The 23,409-nt window shown below is 33.2% G+C and overlaps 1 protein-coding gene across 12 annotated transcripts in view; it reads left to right on the top strand.

Moving 5' to 3' along the window:
• The window catches only part of IBTK (inhibitor of Bruton tyrosine kinase), a 98,623-nt gene extending 75,428 nt beyond the window's left edge, over positions 1–23,195 (top strand). For all 12 annotated transcript variants that reach the window (XM_070225174.1, XM_001914953.6, XM_005596807.4 and 9 more), the window contains 4 exons: positions 10,404–10,553; positions 18,988–19,059; positions 19,678–19,810; positions 21,906–23,195. In XM_070225174.1, the coding sequence (XP_070081275.1) occupies positions 10,404–10,553; positions 18,988–19,059; positions 19,678–19,810; positions 21,906–22,037 (487 nt within the window). In that variant the 3' untranslated portion in view covers positions 22,038–23,195. The remainder of the gene's footprint in view (positions 1–10,403; positions 10,554–18,987; positions 19,060–19,677; positions 19,811–21,905) is intronic.
• The last annotated feature ends 214 nt before the right edge of the window (positions 23,196–23,409 follow it).

Below are 23,409 nucleotides of genomic sequence, written 5' to 3'. Positions count from 1 at the left end.
AATTAAAAATGGAATAGATTTGTTTTCCTGAGAGTAGCCTTTGTAAATGTTGCTCTACAGAAAGTTGGTAGAATTTAAACTTTTCTCTGCTTTGAGAAAAATAGAAAATTGATCTGAAATTAGATTTTAATCTGATTTACAGATTGTATTTATAGAATGTATTCGTTACTATTGTTGAAATAAAAAAGAGACCAATCTTGAAAATCCCCTGAGCAGACAAAACCAGTTTAGTTATACAAGCAAAGCTTAATTTAGCTTATTTTCCAAAAACTAACTTGACTTAGGGTCATTTCTTGCTTATGTCTCTGGAAATCATAAGCAAACTTGAACTGTTTCCCCAAGGTTGATAAGAGGTAACCACTGACCAATTCCATGTCATTTAAGAAAAATCTAATGTAACCAAACACTGTGAAGAATAAACACTGCTTTCTCAGTAATTAAGCTGCTTTATGACAGTATACCCCTGAGCCTCATTCCATGTTTTGATTTGAGTGCTCCTGGTTTGGAAACTATCTTTTTGTGTACGCACAAAATTTTACTCATTACTACTTCGGTAATTCATTGGTTTTACTTCTGTTATTTATGAACTTTTGACATTTCATGGCATCAGAAATGGCATCCAAAGAAGACCCCCAATGACTCCAAGGCCGGTGAGCAACCAGGTGCTGGTACCCACAGAGCCCATTGAGCTAACTGCTTTCTCACCAACCCTGGAATTTGAGGATGTCTGTCTTGGATCCTAGCTCTGCTCTCTTTGCTTTTTGAGCTCTCCAACTTTATTGTGTATTGTGTTTGTTGAAGCATCTTGGTAAGTCACCCTCTTCTGTTCAAAAGGGGAGAAAACACGTGATTCCTTGTGTTTTGGAACAGCTGTTGGAAAACAGGGCTCCTAATAGTTGAGACATCTTAGGGAATCGAAAGGCAGAGATGGTTCCATCTGGTCTATGAACCAGGATCTTGTGCCTTTTTGGAAAATGGGTGAACTTTGGGGATTGTAGTGGCCACTTCAAGGAACTTTTTTAACTTAGATAAGTCCATGTTAAGGGGCACTCTTAGAAGAGAGAATCTCAAACTTCTCAGAGACAATGGAATGCATTCTTTGATTGGTATGCAGAAGCTTCTAAAAGACAAAATGACCCCAGAAATAGTTCTAAAAGCATCTTACGACATGCACATAAAAAATCTTTAGAAAAAGCTTTGGCTATCTGAGCAGGTAACCTTAATTTAGTTCATCTGCTAGAAACACAGTTTGGATCCAACTATTCTTTTGAGTTTTCTACTTGAGAAATGGCTAAAATTTTTAAAATAAACTGTAAGTTCTCTATGTCTGTATGTTTATATGGCTATGACTGTATGTTATAGACACATGATATTTTTTTATCTCTGGAGGGCATTGCCAAAATTAATTTGTAAAGAGCTCTACTTAATTGGCTTAAAGAAAATTAAGTGTTTATATAAATCAAGTATACTCTCAGAAATATAGGAACTAACCCAGATGTTTTTTCAAGTTCACATGATCTGGGATAATCTTTGATAAGTAAAAGTTAGTTTTAAGTTTATTAGTTTAATAAAAATAGGCATGTCTTCAGAGTTATCAATATTAAATGTAATAAATTTATTAGTTTAATAAAAATAGGCATGTCTTCAGAGTTATCAATATTAAATGTAATACATACTTGCAACTTTTTCTGTCTGGGTTTACCAATCAAATAAGCTCATGCTATCTCTGTGTTACAAAATTTGTCAACAAGTAAAATAACTTATGATGGTTAGCTGTTTAATGTCTGATTCAAACATAATTGTTTAAAGCAAGGAATTTAAATAAATGTAAACAAGATAGAAGTTTATACTAAATTAAACTAAGTAATGGATATTCACTGAATAGCTAAATCATTTCCGCATAAGATAAACAGTAAATGCTAAACATAAATAAATTTACCTACTTTTGGCTTTTTAACTTTTTAAAGAGAGAAAATATATTTAGGTCTGTTAATAAACATTTGTGCCCGGTGGCATAGTGGTTGGGTTTGCATGCTTCTTGTCAGCAGCCTGGGGTTTGCTGGTTCAGATCTCAGGCATCGATCTAGCATCGCTCATCAAGCCGCACTGTGGTGGCATCCTACATAAAATAGAGGAAGATTCACACAGATGTTAGCTTAGTGACAGTCTTCCTCAAGCAAAAAAGAGGAAGATTGGCAACAGATGTTAGCTCAGGGCCAATGTTCCTTACAAAAAAAACCCAAACAAACATGTTTTGTGCCATGTTGAAGATTTACTATGAGGAAGAATATAGTAGACATTATGAAATGTATTTCTAAATTGCTAATCTGCTAAAGGATGCTGACTTTCGAAGCATCACAATGGTCTGCTTCCTCGTTTTTAGGACTGGAAAGGAAAGATTACAAATAGTTAAAATTTATAATCAATATATAAAAATAAAACTACTAGAAATAATAAGGATGAGAGAGGACAAGTGTATATGAAAAAAAGATAATGAAAATAGGATGTGTTCTTTGAATAAGGAAAGATATTCAGGACATGGGTTTTTGTTTTTTGGGTTTTTTTTGATAAGGGAAAAAAGAAAGTAATTTTGTCCTAAATTAAAATATTTTTCCAGAGTAAGAAAGGAAAAAGATAGGACAAAACCTAAGTGGATATAGAAAGTTGTAGAAGATTTGTGGAAATGGAATCTTGAGAAAGGAATTTTATGTGTGGTTAAGCTGACTAAGATTGGAATGGATTTACTTAAAAAACAAAAAAAAGAGTTCTGATATCAAAAGTGTACTGGTACAAAATCAGAATTTGGTTATCTCTGTTAAAATCACAAAATTTTGTAGATTGTTGATTTGCTCTTAATAAGGAATTATAAACAAGGGTTTTTCTTTACTTTTAATGTAAACTGCTTAGGAAACAGATTCTGTGTCTTATAGAAATATTTCCTGTGCTGTACTTCATCAGGTCTTTGGTTACTTAGAAAAAAAGAAAAACAAAACTCTTCTCTATTAAAAGAGCTAGGGTTTTTCTGTACCACTATATAACTTTCTTTATTGGCAGAAGCAGCTAGTAAAGGAAATGGGGAATTATTCTTTAGTATTTGTAATTAATTTTTTTATGTTCTGTGTATGTATTTTGGGGAAAATTTTATGATAAAGTCAAAGGTAGGTTCCTTTTGAAGAATTATTTTTAACATGAATGCCTTAGTAGCTCATGTTTTTGATACAAATTTATAAAGAAAATTTTTCTCATACGATTTAAGATTTAGGATAAATGACTTTTCAATGTAGACACAGTAGTATAGTGATTAAGCCTGGGTTCTAGAGTGATCCTTTCCTGAGTTTAAATCGTGGATCTGATACTTGGTAGCAATGTGACCTTAGATCAGTTATTTAAGATTTCTCTGTCTTACTTTCTTTGTCTATAAATAGAGCTAAAAACAGTACCTCTTTCACAGGGGTATTGTGACAATTAAACTGAGTTAAATGGAACACATTTAGCATGGCACCTTCAACATTGTATAATCAAATACGTAAATATTAGCCATTATCATTTACTTAAATAAATTGTAACTTAATTTGTAATATGTTCACATGATTAACTGATTTCCTTAACATGTATTAAGTTTTTGGTGAATTTTTTTTAAGAAAAATCTTATGTAAAGTAGTTTGTCTTGATTTAACCTTTATTGTAAATAGGAATTTGGTAAAAATTTTTAGTTGATTTTATTATGAATGGATGCTTAGCTCATTTGCTAAGAAAATAAAGTGTGAATCATCATTATTTTCCTCTCGTCTGTGTTATCTTTGACACTTCATAAGGAGTGTTGTTGTCTTGATTTCCTATTGAAGGAAGTGGTAGAGTAGACGGCAAAGCATTGTGATCATTAAGAATTGGATTTGGATCTCAGTTCTGCGTTTTCTTTGGTGATTCTGTAGTCATTGAGATCCCTGAACTTTGCTTGGACTCTCCTTTTAAACATAGCTAGTGATGAAAATACTTATCTTTCAGGATTGATGTTGTAGGGATAAAACGAGATGATGCATGTAAAAGTGTTTTTTGCAAATATGGTATGGTGGTTAGGTCAGAGTCAGGTACAAATGAGCTATTCACACAAGATACAGTATTTTAGAAGGCCTTGCTTTTTTATGGGATACTCCAAATAGCTTATGAACTTAATCTGGGTGTGGATTTTATGGTTTCTTCAAAGTATGAATTTAACTTTTTGAGAAATTACCAGTTAGCATTTGTGTTCACTTAGTAACATGGCCACTTTATTTCTGAGTAAATAATTAAAATTGGATTAGGAAATTTTTACATTATTATTGTTCATAATTTTGACTGTTAAGGATTCTGAAAGCGATGCTAAGGATACAGTACAGATCTAGTGTACAAAATATTAACTAAAGGCTATCTTTTTGAATTAATTTTTCTAAATCAGTCAGACTTTACCTATTACTTGATTATATTTCTTCATATCAGAACTTCTATGTTCTCACTGTCTTCTTTTTCTCTTAAAATAAGTTAGTTTTGTTAAATGCTGTGAAAATAGTGGATAGTAGCCGACTTAGCTAGTATTTCTATGTATCAGATACTGTTTTAGATACTTTACTGTAAATTAACATTTCATCCTCATGACAGCTGTTATGATGAACAAGATGGTATTAGTATCTCCATGTTATTGATGAGGAAACTGAAGTATAGAGGCTGAGTAACTTGAACCCAAATGGTCTAGCAACAGAATCTGTATGCCTGACCCTGACTACTATCCTGTGAATCCTTTTTTCGTTCTTAATGGTAAAGTAAAATACTGATTGTTAAATCAAAAGATTCTGATACCATCAAAATCTTAGTATGAAATCTTTGGAAGCTAAATTAATCTTTATAGGTGATTTTTAATTTCTTGCTGTTTTTTGATTGATATTATTCTATAATACATTCCACTCTTAACTAATTCTCAAAGTATTACACCTATGTTGAGTATGATTCATTTTATGTGCTTTTAATTATTTAGATCAATTTAATTTTTGTTTCCTCTATTCTGTCCAGGTTAGGTTTAAATTTCACTAGGTTTAAATTTTAAATGTTTTTATTGAATTGGAATGTGTAGGTTGTTGAATTTTCACAAATTGAACATGTCTTGTGCAACCAGCACTCAAATCAAGAAGTAACATTACCAGCATCTCAGAAGTCCCCTGATGCTACCCTTCCTTCCCCCGTCCACCGCACCAATCCACTATCCTGACTTCTGTCATCCACTATTCTAACTTCTATTTCCACTGATTAATGTCTCCTTTTTTTTTTTTTTGCTGAGGAAGATTCGCCCTGAGCTAACATCTGTGCCAGTCTTCCTCTATTTTTTAGTAGGAGGGCCACCAGCACAGCATGGCCGCTAACAGAGGGGTGTTGGTCTGTACCCAGGAACTGAATCCAGGACACTGAAGCGGAGCACGCTGAACTTATTAACCCCTTGGCCACTGGGGCTGGCCCTAATTTTTCCTTTTTTAATGTATATATAAATAGAATCATACAATGTTTCTGGCTTCTTTTGCTCAACATTATATTTATGAAATTCATTCATATTTTAAAGAGTACTAATATTCCATTTTAGAAATATACCGCAGTTATCATCCAGTTCATGTTGGCATTTGAATGGCTTCACTGTTTTACTCTTAGGATTAGGACATTCTAGTTCATGTTCTTGGTGAACATATATTTGCATGTCTCTTGGATTTATAGCTAGGAATAGAATTACTGGGTTGTAGGCTATGCATGTATTCATTTTAGTAGCTACCACTAAACATTCTCTCCAGCAATATATGAGAGTTGCACTTTCTCCACCTCCTTACCAAAACTTGGCATTTTTCATCTTATTTTAGTCATTTGGGAAGGGGTACAGATTTTACTGTGTGTTCTGTTTGTTTGAAATACCTTAATAAAGTTACAATTTACATATAGTAAATGCACTAATTTTAAGTCTAGAGTTGGAGTTTTGACAAATGTATATACCTGCATAATCACTACCCCAATGAAGATAAAGAAAATATTTCCATTATCTAGCACCTTTTCTCAATCAGTCCCCACCCTCCACCCATGCCGCACACCATCATTGATGAAATTTCTAATAGTGTAGCTTAGTTTTTGTCTTTCCTATAACTTCATATGAATGGCATGTAAATACAGTATGCTTTCTTTTGTGTGTGGCTTCCTTCCTTCAACATAAAGTTTTGGAGCTTAATCCATGTTGTTACATGTATCATTAATTTCTTCCTTTTTTATTGTTGAGAAATACTGGGTTCTTTCCAGTTTATTTCTATGAAAAACGTTAAGATTTATGTACAAGTCTTTTAATAAACATATGTCTTTATTTCGCTTGAGTAAATACTTAGGAGTGGAATTGCTGGGTCATATGTTAAGTGAACGTTTGACTTTATAAGAATAGTACCAAACAGTTTTCCAAAATGGTCCTATCATTTTACACTTGGTTTAGATAATGTTTTTAATTTTAGCTATTCTATTAGATGTGGCTTATTTTGCATTTCTCAGGGGCTTATTGGCCATTTTTATATCTTTGGAATGTCTTTTCAGATCTTTTGCCTTTTTATTGGGCTGTTTATTTTCTTAATGTAGAATTGTAAGAGTTATAGTCTGGAAATAAGACCTTTGTTGGATATATGTTTTGTGAATATTCTCTTCCTTTGTAGTTTGGCTTTTCATTTTCTTAACATTGTCTTGAGGAGCAGAAGTTTTTAATTTTGATAAAATCCATTACGTCAATTTTTTGTTTTCGTTTAAAGTTAGAGCTTTTTGTGTCTTCAACTACTCTAAGGTTACAAAAATTTTGCTTTTGTTTTGATCTAGATGTTTTATAAGTTTAGCTTTTATGATTGGGTTTGTGATTCAGGTTTCTTTTTATATTCAGGGTAAGAAAGAGGTCAAGGTTTTAATTTCTTCTTTTTTCTCATACAGATACCTAGTTGTTCCAGCACAGTTTGTTGAAAAGATTGTTCTTTCCCCATTTTATTACTTGGCACTTTTGCTGGAAATCAGTTGACCATGTATGCGTGGGTCTAATTCTAAACTCTTCTCACTTCCATTTGTCCTCCATGTGTATGCTTATGCTGTACCATACTGACTTGATGATGATAGCTTTTATAGTTATTGAAATCAGATAGTATAATTTCTGACTTTATTTTTTTATTCAAAATTGTTTTTTGCATTTTAGGCTTTTTCCATGTTTATATAAATCTTAGATTTGACTTGTAAAAAAAAAAAAAACCTGCTATAATTTGTTTGGTGTTGCTTTGACTCTGTAGATGAATTGAAGAGGATTGACAGCTTATCAATATTGAGAGTCTCCCAATCATGAACATGGCATAAAGATCTTTTAGATCTTTAATTTCTCTCAGCAGTGTTTTGTATTTTTCAGTATATAAATCACACCCGTCCATGCTTTGTTAAATTTATCCCTAAATACTTCATATTTTTGATGCATCTATTGACTTGATCATAAGACTTTTCCATAGGATTTTTGTCCTTTATACTGTGAATGTGATGAATTGTATTGATTGAGTTTTTGAGTGGTAGACCAACCTTTCATTCCTGGAATAAACCCCACCTAGTCATTATTTATTATCTTTTTAATGATTTGCTGGGCATTATCACTATCCCAGAAAGTTTTCTTCAAAAAGTTCTCTTTAATCTTTGTCCCCATCTCACTCCAATGTCAATCACTGTTGTGAATTTTCCTTTTTTGACCATAGATTAGTTTTGCCTGTTTTAGAACTTTATATAATTAGAATGAAACATAATGTACTTTTTTCTGTCTGGCTTCTTTCGCTCAACATGTTTTTCACATTTATCTGGATTGTGAATACCAATAGTTTATTCCTTCCATTAGTATTTTTTATTCCTACTCAGTAGTTTATTCCTAAGTGTTCCTAAGTAGTTTATTCCTACCCAGTAGTATTCTAAGGTAAGAATATGTACCACAATTTGTGTTTACTTCTGTTGATAGACAGTTGGACTCTTTCCACCTAGACTCTTTTCCTTTTGGCTATTATAACTACATCTGTTATGAACATTCTTATTTAGGGCTTTTTATAGACATATATTTTAACTTCTCTTGGGTAAATACTACAGAGTAGAATTGCTGAGTTATACAGAAGATGTATATTTACTTTTTAAGAAACTGCCAGACCTTTACCCACAGCATTTGTACCATTTTATCCTCTCCCCCCAACAATGTATGAGAGTGTTGGTTGTTTTACATCCTTGCCAACATTTGGTACTGTCAGTTAATTTTACTCATTCTTCTGTGCATGTGGTGGTCTCTGATTATGGTTTTAATTTGTTTCTGGATGAATAATGAGCACGTTTTCATGTGCCTACTGAGTATTAGCATATCTTCCTTTGTGAATGTCTTTTCAGATCCTTTTTGCTTGCTTTTTGAAATTGCTTTGTCTTTTATTATTTATGATTTTTATTTTTGAGTTCTAGGAATTCTTTTTAGAGTCTGGATCCAACCGAGTCCTTTGTCAGATACATGTTCTGCAAATGTTTTCTCTGTTTTCTTAAGAATGTCTTCTGATGAACAGAAGTTTTAAATTTTGGTTAAGTCTAATATATCATTTCTTTATTTGATGGTTATTGTTGTATATGTCCTGAGACACCTGTGCCTAGCACCGGGTTATGAAGATAGTTTTCTGTTTCCTTCTGGGATACTTAACTTTTAAATTAGATCTATGATCCATCTGGAATTAATTTTGGGATGTGGTGTGAGATAAAGGTTATTTTTTTCTTCTATAAACCATTTGTTTATTATAGAAAACACTTTTCTCACTGAAATGCTTTGGAAATTCAGTTGTTGAAAGTAAAATGCCAGTATACATGAGGATCTATTTCTGAGCTCTCTCTTCTCTTCCCTTGGTCTGTTAATCCTTATGTCAGTACCGTACTGTCTTTCACTGTTACTTGTTTTATCTTCTTCCAACTTTTGTTTTCTTTTTTAAGAATACTTTGGCTAACGTAGGCTTTTTGTATTCCCATATAAATTTTAGAATCAATTTGTCAATTTCTATAATAAAAAAACTGGTGGGATTAATTCAGTTTTTAAAATAAATATAGGTCTATAGATTTTTCTGTTTCATTTTTTATCATCTTTAGTAAATTGTTTTTTCAAGATATCAGTTCATTTCATGTAAATTGTCAAATTTATTCACATAGAGCTATTTATAATATTTATTATCCTTTTAAGTCCTCTGGTATCTCGTATTAGGTTATCTATTGTTTTGTAACAAATTATCCCTAAACAGTGGCTTAAAACAACCAATGTTTATTGTCTCACTGTTCCTTTGGGTCAGGAATCTGGGTATAGCTTAGCTGGGTTATTTCTTAGGTGGGTTTCTCTGGTTCAAGGTCTCCCACATTACTGCCATCAAGGTTCCACTAGGACTGTAGTCATTTCAAAGCTTGAGTTGTAGAGGATACTTGTCCAAGCTCACTCATATGGATATAGAATTCTGGACTGACAGTTTTTTCCTCCTTTTTACTACATTAAAGATGTCATTACACTGTCTTTTGGCCTTCCTTGTTTCTATCAATAAGCTAGGAGTTTTCATACTGTGTTATATTTCTGGACTGCTTTCAAAGTTTTTTTTAATCTTTCTTTTTTAGCAGTTTGCCCATTATGTGCCAATGTGGTATTGTTTTGTATTTATCTTCTTTGGGGTTTGCAAAAATTCTTGAATCTTTAAATTTATGTCTTCCACCACATTTGGGGAATGTTTGCCATTGTTTCTTTGAATATTTTTGTCTGTCATATGCCTCTCCTCTCCTTCTGGGACTCCAATTACACTTATGGTAGACCTTTTGATATTATCTAGTAAGTCACACCATGGCTGACTTAAATCTTTTTCAGTCTTTTCCCTCTATTCTTCAGATTCAGAAATTTCTATTGATTTATCTTCAAGTTTACTGACTCTTTTCCAGTCTGCTGTTACATCCATCAAGTGAATTTTGTTTTTTAAATATTGTATTAAAAGTTTTGAATTTCTATTTTTTTCTTTTTCATAGTTTCTTGTCTTCTCCTGAGCTTAACTTATTCTTTAATTTATTCTGAGCATATTTTATTGTTGTTGTTACTTGAGGCATAAAAACAATAGCTGTTTTTAATATCATTGTTGCCAGTTTCAACATTTGGATTATTTCCAGTGTTGATCTCCATTGATTGTTTTTTTAATCACATAGTTTAGACTAATTCACAATTGACAGCAAGAATCCAACATCACATTGAAAACTGTAATTATATAATATCATTCTAAAATTTTTGTATACATTCTCTGTATTTTGCCCTGTGACTTCCAGCAACAAAATGGATGTTTTAACATGGTCTTTGTTGTCTTTTATAGGGCATCTTCACTACATTCAGTTTCATCCAAGTCATTCCGGGATTTCTCAGTAGAAGAAAAAAAATATATTACTGGCCATAGTTCAGGAGATCATGTTAAAAAAGTTTGTTTTAAAGGAACTGAAAATTCCCAGGCTCCAAAAGTTGTAAGGTAATGAAATAAGCATATATATTTCCTGCCTTAGAATGTTCTATGGTGGTTTTACTTTATCAAATAATCTTTAAAAATTTGAAGGTGATTTTTATACAGTCTTTTACATTCGCAATTAGCATGTGTATTTTTTTAAGCTTTATTTTGGTATAATTGGCTTACAACAAACTGTATATATTTAAAGTATACAGTTTGAAGTTTTGGCATATGTATATTCCTGTGTAACTATCATCACTAACCACATTCAAGACAGTGAATATATAGTTTCCTCATGCCCCTTCATAATCCTTTCCTTCCTTCCTCATCCTGCTCCCCATGCAACTACTAACCTGCTTCTGTCAGTTTAGACTAGCTTGTATATTTATATACAATGGAATACCATTTTATATCAATGGAATCATTTACTATGTCTTTTTTGTTTTGCTGAGGAAGATTTGCCCTGAGCTAACATCCACTGCCAATCCTCCTCTTTTTGTATGTCAGCCACCACCACAGCATGGCCTCTGACAGACGAATGGTGTAGTTCTGCACCTGGGAATTGAACCCGGGCCCCTGAAGCAGAGCATGCCCCAACTTAACCACTAGGCATCCGGGGCTGGCAGTGTACTTTTTTTTTTATCTTTTACTCAGCATTTATTTTGGGATTCATCCAAGTTGTTTCTGTATATGAATAGTTCATTCTATTTTATTGCTGAGTAGTATTTCATTGTATGGGTATGAAATAATCTATTTATCTGCATCTGTTGATGGACCTTTGATGTTTCCAGTTTTTTCTCTAGCTATTTTTGATACTGGTTTTTAAAGTGCAATATATTTTAAAGAGATGTTTCATATTTTAAATGCCTATGTGAAACGTGAAAATCTAAACATAATTTAAAAGCAATATTTTAATAAAAATAGCTTCCCCACCATGGTATGTAAATTCTCTTAATCATTGTTCAAAAGGGAGCATTCTTGGACATTAGATAGGTAAATGTTGGAACAAAAAGCCGTGTTTCAAGTTGGTTGATTAAATGGAGATTTTTTTCCTTATTTCTGCTAGTATCACATCTCCCAAAGATACTAATCCCTAGAGTGTTTTAGGCAAAACAAAAATGTAATTAAAAATGTCATTTGTGACTAGATTTATATTTTATTTTACATAACAATAAACCCTTTTTCAGTGGTTATCAAACCTGGTTTTTTTTTTCCCTAAACCTTTTTAAAAATGGAATTGTATATCCAATTTCAGTATATCAAACAGACAATATAAATTTCTCTGATTGAAGCATGGAGAGGAGTTTAGGAGCTATACTAGTTTAACCTCACCTTACCTGCCCCCCCGCCAGGCAGCTCCTGAGGAACTGTCAGAGTCTTCTAACACCATTGGAAATTGCTGGTTTAGATGAACTGTTTAAACATATTTTTATTGTTGATATTGTGACTGGCTTCCTTATTACAGACTGTACATTTGTGACCAAAGTTCTTGAGCCATTTACTTATAATACAAAAAATCAGAGATCAGAAAGGATCTGAAGAAGTCATCTGGTCTCTCTGACTTTTCAAATACTTTTAGCAGTGGAGTGATACTTTAAAATAAAAATCTTAAATGAAACTCAACCTATAAAGCAGATAAACCTTTTTATGTAATGTTTACTTATAATAAAGTGATAATATTAAGCCCATTCTGATAGGCTCATAAATACAAAATTGGGTGTAAGACATTTGTAGTCTTAAAATTGACATTTGCTTTGTATCAGACATTAACGCTAGGTACTATAAAACCTATCATTAGGTTTTTCTATTCCAGACAAATCTTTTTGAATTATAAAATTTTTTAAATTGGTTGTTATCCTCTGTAATGACCCTACATCTATTACAGTATTCTTAAAAACTTAATATAGTATAGTCTTTTTGATGTAAGAATACCATTGGTTTTCTAAGTTGTATGATGAGAGATGTCCCATAGAACGTGCTTTTAAATAGAAAGATATGTAAGTTCTTTATTTTCGTACTATGAGAAACACAAATCTGCCTCTGTTTGTATTCATCTTATCATCCTTTCTTGTTCTGCAATAGAAGAGTTATCCTTCGTATCTAAAGCTAGTATTTATACCTGTGCTTATATCTTAACTCCTTTCCAATTCAGAAACCTTAAACTATTAATTATCCCTCTCTTTTCTTGTGGATATTCAGTGTTTTTCTTTAAAGTAGATTCTTCTCATCTGGTTTTGAATATATTCAGGTCTCTCTCATGCAGCCTAGGTGGGGTGATCAGTCCCTTACTCAACACCCACACTTTCTTCTAGCACATGTCCTATCATTACCCATTCCCTACTCCCTTCACTTCCAGATTTCTCAAACGAGCTGTCAGTTCCCACTCGTTTCTTAATCCGTTTTGCCTTCCAGTCCCATTACTAAACTGAAGCAGTTCAGGCTAAGTTCAGCAGTGACCTCCATATTGCTAACACTGTGGACTTTTTATTTTTATTTTATTTTATTTTTATTATTACTTGAAGTTCAATTATAAGTCAGCTGCTCATTTCACTTTATATTCTTTCTATGCTGTCCATTTCATGAGCGTCTATGTCCAATTATCAGCCATACAGTGAAGACTCAAAGTTTATATTGCCTGCCCACATCTCTCTTGAGCTTCAGACTGGATTACCCAACTGCCTGCTTGATATCGCCATCCTATTTGGATGTTCGGAAACACCTTAAACTTTATGTCCAAAACCAAACTTAGTGTTTACCTCATACTCTTCTCATAAAACCAAAGTCAAACAATCATACAGACAAAACATAAAACAGCCCGGGGGCTGGCCCCGTGGCTGAGTGGTTAAGTTCGCGTGCTCCGCTGCAAGCGGCCCAGTGTTTCGTTGGTTCGAATCCTGGGCGCGGACATGGCGCTGCTCATCAAACCACGCTGAGGCAGCGTCCCACATGCCACAACTAGAAGGACCCACAACAAAGAATATACAACTATGTACTGGGGGGCTTTGGGGAGAAAAAGGAAAAAATAAAATCTTTAAAAAAAAAGCAAAACAAAACATAAAACAGCCCATTCTTCCTGATTTTTCTTCCTTGGTAAATGGCATTTACAAGTCTTTGACACATCCATCTTCCTCTCCAATACCCAGTCTGTCATCAGGACATGCCAGTTTTATCTGTTAAATATTTCTCAAATCCAAATACTAAACTTGATCTTCACTGCCATCACCCTCCTCAGACTACTGTGATCTTTCACCTGGGCCACCTGAGTAAGCCTCCTGACTGGTCTCACCATAGCCTTTCTTGCTTTCCTCCAGTATATTGAGCTGATATGTTGTGTTCTTTTTAAAATGCAGATCTTACTGCTTTTAGGATAAAAGGTAGAATTCTTTATGGCCTGCAAGGCCTACCTAGTCTGGCTCTTTCCAACCTCTTTAGGTTTATCTTTTAACATGATATCTATATTCTAGCTATTTTGGCCTTCTCTTCATTTCTCAGATGCCTTTTACTTCTTCTATCCACCTATCCTTTGACTAGTTGACTCTGACTCTTCTTTCAGTCTCTGTTCAGTCATCTTCTTGAACTCTGACTTCCCTTACTGGGTCAGTTTCCTGTTAACATGTTCTCATAGCACTTCTCACTCATTGTACTTTTCACAGCTATTATTAATGTGGTTCTTTGTTTAATATTTTCGACTACAAGTATTTTAATGTCTGTTTATTCAGTTATATGTTCAATGAGAGCAAGGCAGATTGATCTCTGCTCATCACTGCATCACCAATGCTTAAGATGTTTCCTAGCATGTAGTAGGTGCCCAGGGGGCTTTTGGTGAATGCTGGGATGCATAAATAAAATAAAATTGTAGCTTTGTTTCAAGTAACATTTATTTCTAATGTAGTAAGTTATATTGTATGCCTTAGATGTAATTTTAAGGTATGAAAATTAAGTTCATTTAAAAAATATTTTTATATTTTAAATATTAACACTATACATTGAAATTTTCTTATGTTCTTTGGATAAATATTTTTATTTGTCAAGGAACTCTTAAAATATTAAGGATCTGTGGTTTCATAGTTGATCACTAGAGTGTGCTATAACATCAGGACTCTTAATTGTGAAAAGTGTTCTGTGCTATTATACTGCTTTGGAAATTTTAGTTAAAGCAGTGTATGATAGTATAATATCATTCATAGCTAGAGTGGTAGGTGGAAGTTAATGTTTTAAATAGCTGTGTGTTATCACCTGATCACTGAGAAAGAAGACAGCTTGAATTTCATTTTTTGATTTCATCATAGAAAATATGTAATCATAAGAGAGCTTTTTTTTAAAGTAAATAAAACATAACAGATAATGTAAAATATTTATTAATTCACCAAATATATGGGACGCCTGATATATGCACAACATTCTGCTGGCCTCTCTTGGGTATATATAAAAATATAATACACAGGCCTAGTCTTAAAGGTGTTTTGAAATCTAGTTGCTAAGTCTAAATATGCGCACATTGAAGTAAAATGACAGAACAAGAATGAAATTACAGTACAACATAAGAGTATTAAAGAAGTCACAAAGCAATATGAGATCAAGTGCCAGATAAGTGGTTCAGAGAAGGGAAAAATGACCATGGCTAGAGTCGTCAGGGAAAACTTCATTGAAGAAGAAGGGCTTGAGTATTAGTTCATAAACATTTTTCATATCCAATCCCAAATATTTGGTCATTATATTAATGGCCATATGAATAATATTAGAAAAAATACTAATCCATTTCATTACTACAAGCTTTTGAACATAGGATGAGATTTATAAAAGAAGAGAAGAGCAAGGGCAGTTGTTTTAAACAAAGGAAATAGTAGGAATTAAAGCAAGAAGATAGGAATGTTTATGGTCCTTTAGGGAATTGAGGTGGTAGGAGTTGGGGGTCTCATCTCAAGAAATTCCACAAACTATACATTCATTATTTAATTGTAGAAAATGTGATATTCTTTTTACCCCAGCGCTAGGGAAATCCAAGAATGGCAGTATTATTTGGGGATGTTAAGATGTAGAAAAGAGGGATTTATGCAATTTCTGTTTGTTTATCGTTACTTATGCGTTCTTCTTCATTTTAATGTGTTTACTTTCATTTTCCTTTTGCTTAAATACCCCCTTATATAATACTGGGCAGAAAATGTAATCTTGTGTTTCTGATTAGTAAGAAAAACTACGTGAGGCAAAATCGTTATATCAGTTCTAATCTTATATAAAAATCTTTGTAATTAAGCTAATACAAAATCCTTTTAAAAAATAAAAAGCCAACTCTGAGCAAAAAGTAATTTAGTTGTTCTCTTAAGTCTAAATTCAGCAAGATTAATGTTTTTCAGTTTGAACAGATATCCTTGAAAGAAGATTTTAGCCAACCTTTCTATGTTGTTTTTATTTTCAGAAGGCTAAATTTTATACAGATTGTCTGTTGGGATGTCTATTTCTGTATTGCAAATATCGAAAGCTTAATGATGTTATATTTATTATCTGAAAGCTTAGAATGTTTTCGATATTTGTTTAATCATAGTTCTAATTTATTTAACAATTTTGCTTCATTATAAGATGAAGTTTTGACAGACTTTGAGTTATTTGAGTAAATTTTTAATTAATGAGATTATCCATTGACAAATCATTAGTGGAAAAAATTCTAGGATTATAATCCTGTGAAACAGATTTGAGTTTCAGGCTCATGCTTATAGTAGCCCTCTGTGAACCTTTCTGAACCTCAGTTTCATCATATACGAAATGAGAACAGTAATGCCTATCATACAGGTTTATTATAAGGCTTATATCAGATAATGTATATCAAAGTACTTTATAAACAGTAAAATGTTACATAGAAAAGTTGTTATACTTAAGCTTCAGTTGCTTAACTTTGATTTCACAAGGCCTGTATAAGGTACTTTAATTCTAATATTCTATTCTGTTAACCAATGACATGCCATTTTTGAAGACAGAGCTTTTAGCTGCTGCTTCTTACTTAGCAATTAAATAATAATTGGTTCTACATAATTTTGCATTTCTTGAAAGTGTCAGAACACTTTAGCTGATCCCCAGGATGATTTTGAGTGCGACTTAAGTTATTTGTGTTTGTTCTGTGTTACGCTTGAATGCCCTAGAAGGCCTCTAATCTCTAGCCTTGGACTGACTTTAGGACCTTTCAAGGAACTTACCTAAGGGAATTTGCCTTTACTCTCTGTCTAAATTACCTTATTCCAGCAGAATGTAGAATTTTTCCATTTATTTTATAGTCATTCCAGTCTAGATTCTCATCATCTCATAACAGGTTAACAGGTTTATCCCGACAGTTTTCTAGTTCATCTCCTTGGCTTCCTTTTTGTCCTGACCAGAAGCCTTCTTTTACTTCATCCTGGAGATTTCTCTTATTTTGGATGTCACAGGTCAGGTATCCAGCAGATTTCAAGTCATAGAACTTCATTAAAGCCGATAACCTTACAACTATACCTATTTTCATTTTATTTTGTCTATCAGTACCTACATCTGGAAGAAAAAAGTTACCAGTAATTCAAAGGAATAAGGAATTTTTAAAAAACCTCTGCTTTTATTTTATCCCATACTTAAAATCCTTTGGCTTTCTGCTTCAGTTATTTATTCTCTAATTATTTTTTCACAAACAGCTATGTACCAGGTGTTCTGCTGGACACTGAGATACAGAAATGAAGGAAACATAGTCCTGTACGTTGAGAGACTAGTATATCGATTAAGATAGATGTGTAAACAATGAGAACACGGTGTGTAAATCTCTATAATAGAAATTGAAGTGCTATAGGAGCAGGGAGAAGGTGATATTTGAGCTAGCCCTTAAAGAATGAGAAGACATTTGTAGTGAAATGTATTCTAGACTAAGGGGAATAGTAGAAATAAAGGCAGCTTTGTGATAATGGAAAAATACTGCACTCTGAATTAAAAAGGCCTGTATTTGAGTTCTCTCTCTGCTGCTTACTCAGTTTGTGAATCAAACAAATTAGGTAATATTCTTTGTGTCTTAGTTTCCTAATCAGTATAATGGAAATAATAAATGTTTTCTTCACAGACTATTACAAAGGTGAAATGAGATAATGTATATGAAAATACTCAGTAAATTTGTTTACCCACACGTCAGGTCTAACCATTTTAGCTTTCACTGCATTTTGTACTCTGGCCCTACTGTTTCATTTTAACTTTATTTCCCCATTTAATCTCTTCCATATTCTTAATCCAGTCATTCTGTTTATTGAAGAGAACAGCCTCCTTTGACTTAAGCCACCAAAATCTTTTACCATTCCATGTATTTGTATAACCACAACCCTATCTCAGTGCCACTCTCCTGAGCTTTAATGTCGTTCCTCAGTGAAACCAACAGCAAAGGTCCTCTTCCATATTATGTTAGTTTCTCCTGTGACTCCATAGTACTATTTACAGATTGGTATAGATATCAGTTATAGTACTCTCACATTGTTTTATCACTGCTTAAATAGGTTTTTAAATCTCTCCTACCAGAGTTTCTTGAGGAGAGGGAACTGAGTTTTATAGCATGAGAATGCTGACACATATCCAATAAATATGAATAAATGAATTGGGATGTCAATGTTTTAGGCCCTTTCTGTTCACTCTCTGACTTTCTGTTGTTAACCCTGGCTAGGTCTGAATTTGCTCATTGCTGAGAGGGCACTGGATTACTCTAGATAATCTCTAGGTTCTTTCTAACTCTAAAATTCCACCGTTAGGCCAGTCTCTAGAGTATCTTAGTTAATTTTTCCCCTTACAAGAATGCATCCAACCCCCTCATCCTATGCCCCTTTTATTGTCCTTCCATGAGGCCCTCTCAAAAGACCAAATCTTTTTGATTTTTTTAGTCCTTACAGTCACTAGACCTCAGTTTGTCAGCTACTGTCTTGAAATTCTTTTCTGTCACATTCTATGTCATTTTGTATGTTGTTTCCACATCTAGTTTGTGCGTTCTTAGAAGATAGAGATCATGTTTTATATTTCTGTCCTATCTGTAATCCCTGGCTTATCAAAATATTCATTATATTTTAGTCACTCACAAAATTTGGCTGCTAATTATCTGGTTTCTACATATTTTGAAACTTAATACTAATTTGTCACTTTTATTCATAAAATATTATTAATGTAAAACATTCTTCACAAAATTGTATTTCCTAGTGTATGTTTGATTATAATATATGGTTATATGAATATTACTAGAAAACAATAGATCATTTATTGCAAGATCTTCCCCCGTGGTATTTTATACACAAGATTTTATAACTACCTATAGATTTTTTTATTTACTTGTAATTTTAATGGTAAGTCTGACTGCACACATTAATTTGTCTCCTCAGTCAGGGACTTAAAATTTCTTTTCTGTATTTCTATTAATAAGCAATTTTACTAACATTACTAGAAGCCTTAATCACCAATTTTGGCATTTGTTTTTCAGATGCTCTACTTATGGTACCCCAGGACCAGAAGGCAACCATATTTCAGATGTACCACTTCTGGACAGTCCCAAGTAAGATTAATTGATTAACTTTGGGGCCTCCAAAGTTGGGCTGTTGCTTAGCACTGAAAGGAGAAATTTTTTTTATATATAAATTTTTTTAATTAATTAGTTTTTTTATTGCACTAACATTGGATGATAACATTATATAACTTTCAGGTGTACATCATAATATATTTTGAATTCTCTCTAGATTACATCATGTTTACCACCCAAAAACTAATTATAATTCATCACCACACATGTGTGCCTAATCACCCCTTTGCCCTCCTCCTTCCCCTTGAAAGGAGAATATTAAGAAATTGGGAATAGTATGATATTGAATAAGATGTATTATCTGAATCCTCTCTGCTCCACAGTTTGAGTTACTGTTCTGTTTAGAAATATTGCTTTTGCTCCATCCCACTTTTTGGTGTTTTCCCTACAACACTGATCCAAATAAAATATTAATTCTCCTTTTTTCTGTTTCTCACCACGTCATTATGTAAATGGAGCACAAAAGCTTCCAAGTCCCCTTATATTAAAGGTCACTGGGAAAAAATGTAACACTGTTAAAGAGTATTTCAGAGAAGATTTTGTGTGCAAAAATTTGAGAAGATCAATGAAAACTCATTATTACTATCCTTTCAGTCCCTGGCTATCTTCTTCATTGACTGCTCCTTCCCTGGTAGCCCCCGTCACTTTCGCGTCTATCGTAGAGGAAGAACTACAACAGGAAGCAGCTCTTATCAGAAGTCGGGAAAAACCCTTGGCTTTGATTCAGGTAAATTAACATGCCTTAAGAAAATTATGTTTGTTTGCTCTGCATAGGTACATATATTTATCACGTTAAAATGTAAATGCAATATGAAAGTAAACTGAGGCATTCAGCAGTTGAAGTATTGAAGGTATTCAGGATAATTAATTTAGAACTAATAAATTGTGATGAAGCTAATATTTTTAGCTCTGGTGATGCTTTGGACTGTTTTAGTTTTTAAAAGTGACCAGAAGAGCCAAAGCAATCTTGAGAAAGGAGAACAAAGCTGGAGGCATCACGCTTCCTGATTTCAAACTATATTACAAAGCTCTAGTAATCAAAACACTATGGTATTGGCATAAAACAGATACATAGACCAATGGAATAGAGTAGAGAGCCCAGAAATACCCTACACATATATAGTCAATTAATTTATGACAAAGGAGCCAAGAAATATACAATGGGGAAAGGACAGTCTCTTCAGTAAATGGGTTTTTGGAAAATTGGACAGCCACGTACAAAAGAATGAAACTTGACCACTATCTTATACCATAAAAATTAACTCAAAATGTATTAAAGGCTTGAATGTAAGACCGGAAACCATAAAAATTCTAGAAGAAAACATAGGCGGTAAGCTCCTTGACGTAGGCCTTGGCGATGGTTTTTTTAATCTAACAAAAAAAGCAAAAATAAACAATTGGGATTACATCAAACTAAAAACTTTCTGCACAGCAAAGGAAACCATCAACAAAATGAAAAGTCAACCTACTGAATGGGAGAATATATTTGCAGATTATTTGTCTGATAAGCTATATGCAAATCATATATATCCAAAATATATAAAGAATTCATACAACTCAATAGCAAAAAAACCAAACAGTTCTATTAAAAAATGGACGGAAGATCTGAATAGACATTTTTTCCAAAGAAGAAATACAGATGGCCAACAAGTACATGAAAAGAAGCTCTAAATCGTTAATCATCAGGGAGATGCAAATCAAAACCACAATGAGATAATCACCTCATACCTTTTAGAATGACTGTTATCAAAAAGACAAGAAATAACAAGGGTTGGTAAGGATGTGGAGAAAAGGGAACCCTTGGGGTGCACTTTTGGTGGGAATGTAAATTGGTACAGCCACTATGGAAGAGTTTGGAGGTTTCTCAAAAAATTAAAAATAGAGCTACCTTATGATCCAGGAATTCCACTTCTGGGTATTTATCCAAAGAAAACAGAAACACTAACTTGAAAAGATATGTGCACCCCCATGTTCCTTATAGCAGTATTTAAAATAACCAAGATATGGAAACAACTTAAGTGTCCATTAAGTAAATTTAAAAAAACCAAGCTTCTAGATACAGAGAACAGATTGGTGGTTGCCGGAGGTGGAGTGTAAGGGGTGGGAGAAATGGGTGAACTGCTTTTGTTTTTTTCAGTTGAGATAAAGTCAATAAAAACAAAAAAAACAAGTAAATAGATCTTTCAAGATGCCTGACTAATAGCCATAGAAGAACTGGGTATGTCCTAGTGGGTGTTGATTGAAAGAGAAACTATTTTAAAGCAAGGGAACGAAAAAGCTAAGTGGCCAGTAGAGAACTTCACATTATCTAGTACTACATTGGGCTTCTGTATCAGTAAGAGTTCTTAAGTTGTGAGCAACAGACACGAACTCTGGCTAACTTAAAGAAAAGAGAATTTATTAGAGGGATGTTAAGATTTCACAGACTTAGCTGAAAGACCGGAGAGCCAGGCTTGGAAACAGACAAGACCCATAGTTGCCCTGGAGAGCTTAGAAACAAGAGTTAAAAGACTTGTACAATAACAGAAAGTATCTCACAGAGTGAGGCTATAGGAATGAATGGATTCCAACAACTATTTTCAGTTTCTTTTTCCTTCTGCTCAGAATTAAAATTCAAGAGAAAGTGGCTATGATTATTGTAGCTTAGGCCTCAAGCCTTCTCCTTGCCAAGAGGGTAGCATGATACTTAATTTAATTCTGCTGTATTGTATTCATAGAAAGTGGTAGTTCTACAAAAGGAAATTGGAACGCTGATATAATTCTGCTTAGTTTGTAATTAAAAGAGTAAAGCAAGTCTTCTTGTTTTTCCTCCCTCCTTTCAGATTGAGGAGCACGCGATACAAGATTTATTGGTTTTCTATGAGGCATTCGGCAACCCTGATGAGTTTGTCATTGTTGAAAGGACACCGCAGGGACCACTGGCAGTACCTATGTGGAATAAGCATGGATGCTAGTTCGCCGTGGACTTGAGATGTATTTTTTATAAATCATGAAAGAAAAGCTGTGGAAAAGAGTTCTTACAAATTTGGTAACAGATCACTATAGATAGAATAAGAAAGGATCTAATTTCTTTGCTGCAGTTTAAGCATATAATGTTTGATTAAACAGAAATTCTTCAGAATTATGATTTTAGTAACTTTTTATGTAAAAATGTGTGAGAGGAAAAACTGACTAGGTTAAGTTTAAATAGAATTATTTCTTCTGAATAGTCTTAAAAGGAAATCATGAGTGATTGAAGTGTACAATTTAAGAGTGATCAATTAAAAATAACTTTCCATTTGAGAATGGGGATAAATAATTTAGAAAATTTTGCCAAATATGTGGCAAAATCTTGCTTTTTAATGTGACATTGATAAGCTTAAAGTAGGTGCATTAGCTATTATTTCTGATCCATTAATGGCCAAAATTCTGTATTTGCTTCAATAGTTATGTCTCCATTCTTGTGTGTTTTTTCATCAGGCTATGAATGTTCTAGGTCTGTTTAAAGCTTGAACTGCCATATTATTTCAGTTTGGACAGCACATTCTCCATTTTACATTAAACTGGAGTACAGTGGAAAGGAAATATGAACACCATTCTGAACAGCTTAGTCCAAGATAATAGTTCCTTTATAAGATTTGGAGTCATTGTTGGTGGTATTTTTGGTGAGGAAGGGAGACCGTATAAAAGCCTAATTGTGAGAGAATCAATATCTGAAAGTGTTAAAAGTTTTCTAAAATAAATGCTTAATTATACATACAGTAATGGAATAGTTTGGAAGAAGGTTGGGTTATAGTTACCTTTACAATATTATATAGTCAGTAATTCTCTGAGCCTGGGTTATCTGAATAGACATAATGTTTTCTTTACAGTATGCTGTTCAGTTTGTTTTGGAGTCATTAAATTCTTTAAAAATAAATGTTAAAATCCGTGCTCAGTACCTAGACAAATTGGGAAGGTTAATGTTCTAGTTTCTGGAACATAAGCCTAGGGGAACATACACGCAATTCATTGCTATAATTCAGTTGATGGAAATGTGGCTGAAACTAACTCAATACTTGAGGTTTAGCTCTACTCAAAAGGAGCAAACTTGTAAGCAAATGTGCAATAAAAAATAATCTTGATCCATTTCACTGCTAATGTCTTTTTGATATCTTGTAGTATGTCAACATCTATTATAGGAGGAATTACTGATTATTCCTCCTCGTATTATATACTATAGCCAGTGTTTAAGTTGATGCTGTATCTATTCTTTGCTTAAGAAAGGGCAGTTTTCCTAAAATGCATTTGTGAAAAGTTTAATATTCTATGTGTTTGAGTAAATTGAGAAGAAATTAACTTTATAAT

The sequence above is a fragment of the Equus caballus genome, chromosome 10 (assembly GCF_041296265.1).
Source record: "Equus caballus isolate H_3958 breed thoroughbred chromosome 10, TB-T2T, whole genome shotgun sequence".
Taxonomy (NCBI): Eukaryota; Metazoa; Chordata; class Mammalia; order Perissodactyla; family Equidae; genus Equus; species Equus caballus.
The sequence above is the reverse complement of the archived record's forward strand: the minus strand, read 5'-3'. Positions and strand labels throughout refer to the sequence as shown.